General features: G+C 42.9%; 1 protein-coding gene across 3 annotated transcripts in view; it reads right to left on the reverse strand.

Moving 5' to 3' along the window:
* The window catches only part of LOC126266690 (splicing factor 45), a 101,527-nt gene extending 94,926 nt beyond the window's left edge, over window positions 1-6,601 (reverse strand). Inside the window, exons 1-2 of one of the 3 annotated variants that reach the window (XR_007548906.1) lie at window positions 6,521-6,592; window positions 6,199-6,333 (exon numbers count right to left, since the gene is read on the reverse strand). Coding sequence is in view for 1 of the 3 variants with exons in the window: in XM_049971122.1 (XP_049827079.1) it covers window positions 6,199-6,318 (120 nt within the window). In the remaining 2 variants the exon portion in view is untranslated. Of the gene's footprint in view, window positions 1-6,198 lie in introns of all 3 variants that reach the window. The other 2 variants (XM_049971122.1, XR_007548905.1) reach the window with 2 other exon arrangements.
* Between the last annotated feature and the right edge of the window lie 1,190 nt (window positions 6,602-7,791).

The following is a 7,791-nucleotide window of genomic DNA, read 5'->3' on the forward strand; positions in this document are numbered from 1 at the left end:
GGGGTATACAGATATCAGATGGAGTGCCGTGTGCTGATACCATTACCTGCTTTCTTATTACTCTGTACCTATTCTACCACACTGGAATTTACATCCTGTTTGTTGCATGCCACTACTGAATATCAATTCCAATCTGTGTAATAAAGATATCTCTTAACTTAAGATTCAATTATAACTTCTCTGTACTTTAACACTTTTTTTCTCACATCTCATCCATTCAACAATAAATTCAGTAAATTGGGTCTGCAAGCTCCAAATTCTATAATTTTCTATTTTTGTTTAGTTGCTGTTCAGTCCAATGCCACATGTTAAGTGACTTCAAATGGAGGTCTGAGTTTTAGCTTCATAGTTAAGTGAATATTCAAACAACTCCTGGAAATGTTGCCAGGTAATGCCAGGTAATGCTCCTGAAAACTGCTGGTATTTCAACAGGTGAGACCTGTGTCATTTTCAAGGCACAAATAAGAGATATCACCATGCATGGCAACTTAAACCTTTGATAGTGCCTTGAAAATCTATGGTGTGATCATATGCTGAATTATTAGCTGTCGTTGAGGAAGTTAGTCAGTTGCATTCCCCTGATACACACTCCTGGAAATGGAAAAAAGAACACATTGACACCGGTGTGTCAGACCCACCATACTTGCTCCGGACACTGCGAGAGGGCTGTACAAGCAATGATCACACGCATGGCACAGCGGACACACCAGGAACCGCGGTGTTGGCCGTCGAATGGCGCTAGCTGCACAGCATTTGTTCACCGCCGCCGTCAGTGTCAGCCAGTTTGCCGTGGCATACGGAGCTCCATCGCAGTCTTTAACACTGGTAGCATGCCGCGACAGCGTGGACGTGAACCGTATGTGCAGTTGACGGACTTTGAGCGAGGGCGTATAGTGGGCATGCGGGAGGCCGGGTGGCCGTACCGCCGAATTGCTCAACATGTGGGGCGTGAGGTCGCCACAGTACATCGATGTTGTCGCCAGTGGTCGGCGGAAGGTGCACGTGCCCGTCGACCTGGGACCGGACCGCAGCGACGCACGGATGCACGCCAAGACCGTAGGATCCTACGCAGTGCCGTAGGGGACCGCACCGCCACTTCCCAGCAAATTAGGGACACTGTTGCTCCTGGGGTATCGGCGAGGACCATTCGCAACCGTCCCATGAAGCTGGGCTACGGTCCCGCACACCGTTAGGCCGTCTTCCGCTCACGCCCCAACATCGTGCAGCCCACCTCCAGTGGTGTCGCGACAGGCGTGAATGGAGGAACGAATGGAGACGTGTCGTCTTCAGCGATGAGAGTCGCTTCTGTCTTGGTGCCAATGATGGTCATATGCGTGTTTGGCGCCGTGCAGGTGAGCGCCACAATCAGGACTGCATACGACCGAGGCACACAGGGCCAACACCCGGCATCATGGTGTGGGGAGCGATCTCCTACACTGGCCGTACACCTCTGGTGATCGTCGAGGGGACACTGAATAGTGCACGGTACATCCAAACCGTCATCGAACCCATCGTTCTACCATTCCTAGACCGGCAAGGGAACTTGCTGTTCCAACAGGACAATGCACGTCCGCATGTATCCCGTGCCACCTAACGTGCTCTAGAAGGTGTAAGTCAACTACCCTGGCCAGCAAGATCTCCGGATCTGTCCCCCATTGAGCATGTTTGGGACTGGATGAAGCGTCGTCTCACGTGGTCTGCACGTCCAGCACGAACGCTGGTCCAACTGAGGCGCCAGGTGGAAATGGCATGGCAAGCCGTTCCACAGGACTACATCCAGCATCTCTACGATCGTTTCCATGGGAGAATAGCAGCCTGCATTGCTGCGAAAGGTGGATATACACTGTACTAGTGCTGACATTGTGCATGCTCTGTTGCCTGTGTCTATGTGGCTGTGGTTCTGTCCGTGTGATCATGTGATGTATCTGACCCCAGGAATGTGTCAATAAAGTTTCCCCTTCCTGGGACAATGAATTCACGGTGTTCTTATTTCAATTTCCAGGAGTGTATTTGAATGCTTTACATAATCTCTTTCTCAAATGAGGAACTCAAAGCTCTGCAGATATATGTTTGTTAAATCAAATGGAGGTACTCAAATCTGTATCTAACAGATGTTTGGATTTGATGTGTTTTACACATAGAATTCTACAATTATGACTTACACTGTGACTAATACAATTTGCAGTTATTTAATGCAAGATGCATACCAACTGATACCAGAGATCAGTTGATACTGAAAATCTGCCTGAAATGGAAAACAAGGAAAACTGTTACTCCAAGGGCAAATTACTACAGTATGCTATGATTCACCGACAGATATCCGTTTATGTTCCATAAATCCTAGCACACACGAGGAATGAGAAAAACATTAATAGGCAGGTAAACCATGGCACACAGCATCTATAAGATAGGTATAAAAATTAAAACTAACACTAATCATACTGATCGCTATAGGCTTACAGATTTTACAAGACCTAACAAGTAAGTGGTTCATGGTGTGGGTTCCTGTAGTCATGTCCTAGTTCATGAACCAAGGGCAACATATGCGTGGCAAAGTAAGTGGTCCCGACAGTGGCGATACGAGTTACTTTGGAATAAGGCTGGGCATCTCGGACATATTCTGTGTCGTGGTCACCTTTGTGCTCATATGGCAAAGACTACCAAAACCACCGGTTAGTCCCTCAACCATTAGGGGTAAAACTCAATGGGACTCGGGGCAAGTAAGGCTAGCAACCTGCTTCCCTGGTACTTTAAATATGATGCTGGCAACAATCAGAGCATAATGCCTCGGACCTTTGGAGGTGACGGAGTCCCACCTCTAACTGACAAACCAGGGACTCATATTATACGACCTGGCAGACAGATGGTAATGAGATTGGGAGCTATCAATATCAATGGGGGCTACTCTGGGGAGAAGGTAGAGCTGGCAGAGGCTGCAAGTAAGATGGGGCTGGGCATTTTAGCTGTTAGTGACATTCGGGTAAGGGGTGAGAAAGAAGAGGAAGTGGGAGAATACAAGATCTACCTGTTAGGAGTCAAAGCTGGAATAGCACAATGGTGTGTAGGGCTTTACATCAAGAAAGAAATGGAACCCAGCATAGTTTCAATAAGGTATGTAAACGAACGACTGATGTGGATAGATTTGACAGTGTCTAGCAAGAAAATTAGGATTGTGTTAGTATATTCGCATTGTGAAGGGACAGATCAAGATAAGATGGATAGTTCTTATGAGGCACTCAGTGATGTAGTTGTTAGAGTAAAGAACAAGGACAGTGTTCTGCTCATGGGTGATTTTTAACGCCAGGATTGGAAATCGAACAGAAGGGTATGAAAAGGTTATGGGTAAATTTGGAGAGGATATGGAGGCCAAAAGGAACAGGAAACAACACTTGGATTTCTGTGCCAGTATGGGCTTAGTAACCACAAACTCCTGTTTTAAACATAAGAACATTCACCGGTATACTTGGGAAGGCAGGGGAACCAGATCTGTCATTGACTATATAATAACAGATCAGGAATTCAGGAAGGCTGTGAGGGACACATGTGTATTCAGGGGATTCTTTGATGACACTGACCATTATTTAATCGGCAGTGAAATTGGGATTGTAAGACCGAAAGTGCAGGAAGTCAGGTCCATATGTAGGATGATAAGAGTGGAGAAACTTCAGGATAAGGAAATCAGGCACAAGTACATAACATCGATCTCAGAAAGGTACCAGTTAGTTGAATGTAGTCAATTACAGTCATTGGAAAAGGAATGGTCAAGGTACAGGGACACAGTACTAGAAGTGGCTAAAGAATGTCTTGGAACAGTAGTGTGTAAAAGTAGGATGAAGCAAACAGCTTGGTGGAATGACACAGTCAAGGCAGCCTATAAAAGAAAAAAGAAGGCGTATCAAAAATGGCTACATACTAGATCTCAGGTAGACAGAGAAAGTTATGTTGAAGAAAGAAACAAAGCCAAACAGATAATTGCAGCATCCAAGAAGAAATCTTGGGAAGACTTTGGAAACAGGTTGGAGACTATGGGTCAAGCTGCTGGAAAACCATTCTGGAGTATAATTAGCAGTATTCAAAAGGGAGGTAAGAAGGAAATGACAAGTATTTTGGACAGGTCAGGAAAACTGCTGGTGAATCCTGTGGATGCCTTGGGCAAATGGAGGGAATATTCTGAAGAGTTACTCAATGTAGGTGAAAATACGATCAGTAATGTTTCAGATTTCGAGGTAGAATGGGATAGGAATGATGATGGAAATATGATCACATTTGAGGAAGTGTAGAAAATGGTCAATAGATTGCAGTGCAATAAAGCAGCTGGGGTGGATAAAATTAAGTCAGAACTCGTCAAATACCATGGACTGTCAAGTCTTAAATGGCTACACAGGATAACTGAAATGGCCTGGGAGTCGGGACAGGTTCCATCAGACTGGACAAAAGCAGTAATCACATCAATCTTTAAACATGGAAACAGAAAAGATTGTAACAACTACAGAGGTATCTCTTTAATCAGCATTGTGGGTAAAATCTTCTCAGGTATTGCTGAAAGGAAAGTGCGAGTATTAGTTGAGGACCAATTGGATGAAAATCAGTGTGGGTTTAGGCCTCTTAGAGATTGGCAGGACCAGATCTTTAGCTTACGGCAAATTATGGAGAAGTGTTATGAGTGGAACAGGGAACTGTATCTATGCTTTATAGATCTAGAAAAGGCATATGACCGGGTTCCTAGGAGGAACTTATTGTCTGTTCTACGAGGTTATGGAATAGGAGGCAAACTTTTGCAAGCAATTAAAGGTCTTTACATGGATAGTCAGGCAGCAGTTAGAGTTGACAGAAAATTGAGTTCATGGTTCAGAGTAGTTTCAGGGGTAAGACAAGGCTGCAACCTGTCTCCACTGTTGTTCATATCATTTATGGATCATACGTTGAAAACAACAGACTGGCTGGGTGAGATTAAGATATGTGAACACAAAATAAGCAGTCTTGCATATGCGGATGACTTCGTTGTGATGGCAGATTCGATTGAAAGTTTGCAAAGTAATATTTCAGAGCTAGATCAGAAATGTAAGGACTATGGTATGAAGATTAGCATTTCCAAAACGAAATGTCAATGGGAAAGAAATATAAACGAACTGAGTGCCAAATAGGAGGAACAAAGTTAGAACATGTGGACGGTTTCAAGTACTTAGGATGCATATTCTCACAGGATGGCAACATAGCGAAAGAACTGGAAGCGAGGTGTAGCAAAGCTAATGCAGTGAGCACTCAGCTACGATCTATTCTCTTCTGCAAGAAGGAAGTCAGTACCAAGACTAAGTTATCTGTGCACCATTCAATCTTTCGACCAACTTTGTTGTATGAGAGCAAAAGCTGGGTGGATTCAGGTTACCTTATCAACAAGGTTGAGGTTACGGATATGAAAGTAGCTAGGATGATTGCAGGTTCTAGTAGATGGGAACAATGGCAAGAGGGTGTCCACCATGAGGAAATAGAAAGAAAACCTGGGAATAAACTCTATAGATGTAGCAGTCAGGGCGAACAGGCTTAGATGGTGGGGTCATGTTACACGCATGGGAGAAGCAAGGTTACCCAAGAGACTCATGGGTTCAGCAGTAGAGGGTAGGAGGAGTCGGGGTAGACCAAGGAGAAGGTACCTGGATTCGGTTAAGAATGATTTTGAAGTAATAGGTTTAACATCAGAAGAGGCACTAATGTTAGCACTGAAGAGGGGAACATGGAGGAAATTTATAAGGGGGCTATGCTCCAGACTGAATGCTGAAAAGCATAATCAGTCTTAAATGATGATGATGAACAAATAAATCTATCACAAAGTTACTAGACTATAATTAACAATAAACAACATTGAGAGGTTATTCCAAACTACGTATTGAAGTGACTAAACCACCTAATGAGAAAAGGGGTATCTCGGCTTCTTAAAATCATTAAGTTCATTCAGAATGTAACAGGTTAAGGTTTTTCTTTTTTGTGTGTGGGTGAGTGGGGGATTCGACATACTAAATTAATTTAATGTATTTTTTCGCACTTGGTGTAGTACTGAGAAGGGTTACTGAAAATGTCAGTTTCGATTACGTCTCATTATAAATTACCTTAAGAATGGCAAACGCAAACACAGGATAACGGTACCTCAGTTTCCTGTGTTGCAGCAGGCTATTCCGGAATACCATGGTTCCTCGTTCTTACCTGCGTTTGGACAGCCTTCTTTAACTGCAGTTGGGACTGCAGTAACTTTATGCCAGACGACCAGCCGGCAACTTGTTCCGACTTCTGTTTGATTGCATCCATATCATCGTAAAGCGACATTCTTATTTTTGCAACCTGAGATTAATATAAACAACACAATGCAGAACTGTGATACAGCAGGTTATGTCAGTCGGCATTAATTATATATTTATCCCAGAAATCTTCAGTAATAACTGTTATTATGCCGGTAAAATGACAAACCCGTTCCACAACAACGCTACAAGAAAAATATTTCACATTTTCTTTAGGTTACAATAACTACCTGACTTGTTGACAAATAAAAAGTTCACAGAACTTTACCGTCGTCGCCAGAGATATGAAACACAACCATATTGAACATGCGGATACCACGCTGGTTTCGAAGCTTTGGAAACGGGAATAGATTTTCGTTTGTTTTAGCTTATTTGCGTCAACATATCTGAAAAGTGCTTAATTTATGCGGATTGTACTACTGGTTTTATACCTTTTTTTTATTGAAAACAAATACACCACAGTAATGGCATTATAATGAAAAAATAGAAACCAAAACTCAAATATTATAACCATCCATCTCAGCGTCTCAAGGGGAGATGATTAATCTACAATATGTCTCGTACCGTAAGCAACATCACTACAGACATTCTTGGAGCTTTTCCTCGAGAACATGGAGCTGAGTCATATGCTATGGCATTCTACGCCATCATCACGAAATACCCGAACGTCCTCTATAAATAAAAAAATTGCCTTTTAAATAATAACTAGGGGAACAATAAACAGCCACAGTTGGAATCAAGTCAACTCATAAAAATACTTGAGTATAACAAGTTGTAGGATTTTTAAATGATAATGGTACAGCAGGAGATACAACTTGTTACACTGGTAGCACACTTGAGAGACGCACTCAATCTACAAACGAGAATGCTTTCAAAACAGTTGTGAGTCCCAACCTACAATATGAAGGGTCCGCACCACATAGAGACAAGAGGATATTGAACACCTAGCATGAACGTCGGCAAATTTGCTTGACACCCGGAAATTCCGAAACAAAACCGGCAATGTTTGAAGATGGCCAGCTTTCCCCTGAAACACTACTTACAAAATTTCAAGAACCAGTATTGTGCGAAGAATTTAGAAACATACTAAGTAGGGACCCTGAAGAAAATTACAGCTCGCAACAGTCGTTCTTTCCACATTCCATACTCAAAACGAAACGAGAAGAAATACTATATTTTAACAGTCTATACATTATACTTAAGCAGTCATTGTTCCGCACTCCATACTCACGCGAAACGAGAGAAACGCTAATATTTTGTATAACTGGAGGTATCCAGTATCATATACTACACAGCTGTTTTCACGATATAGATGCAGATTTGAGGACATGCAATCTTATAGGGCGCTGTGTCACGATTCAGTACCACGCTAAACACACTTGTGCTACGAATCCTTGCGATGTAGATACTCACTGCCAATGACGGACACTCATATTTCTGTATTGTATGAAGAAGCTGTGCTCTTGCTAAGAGTTGCGGACGCTATACAGTGATGCTAGCT

This window comes from Schistocerca gregaria, chromosome 4 (genome assembly GCF_023897955.1).
Source record: "Schistocerca gregaria isolate iqSchGreg1 chromosome 4, iqSchGreg1.2, whole genome shotgun sequence".
In the NCBI taxonomy this organism is placed as follows: Eukaryota; Metazoa; Arthropoda; class Insecta; order Orthoptera; family Acrididae; genus Schistocerca; species Schistocerca gregaria.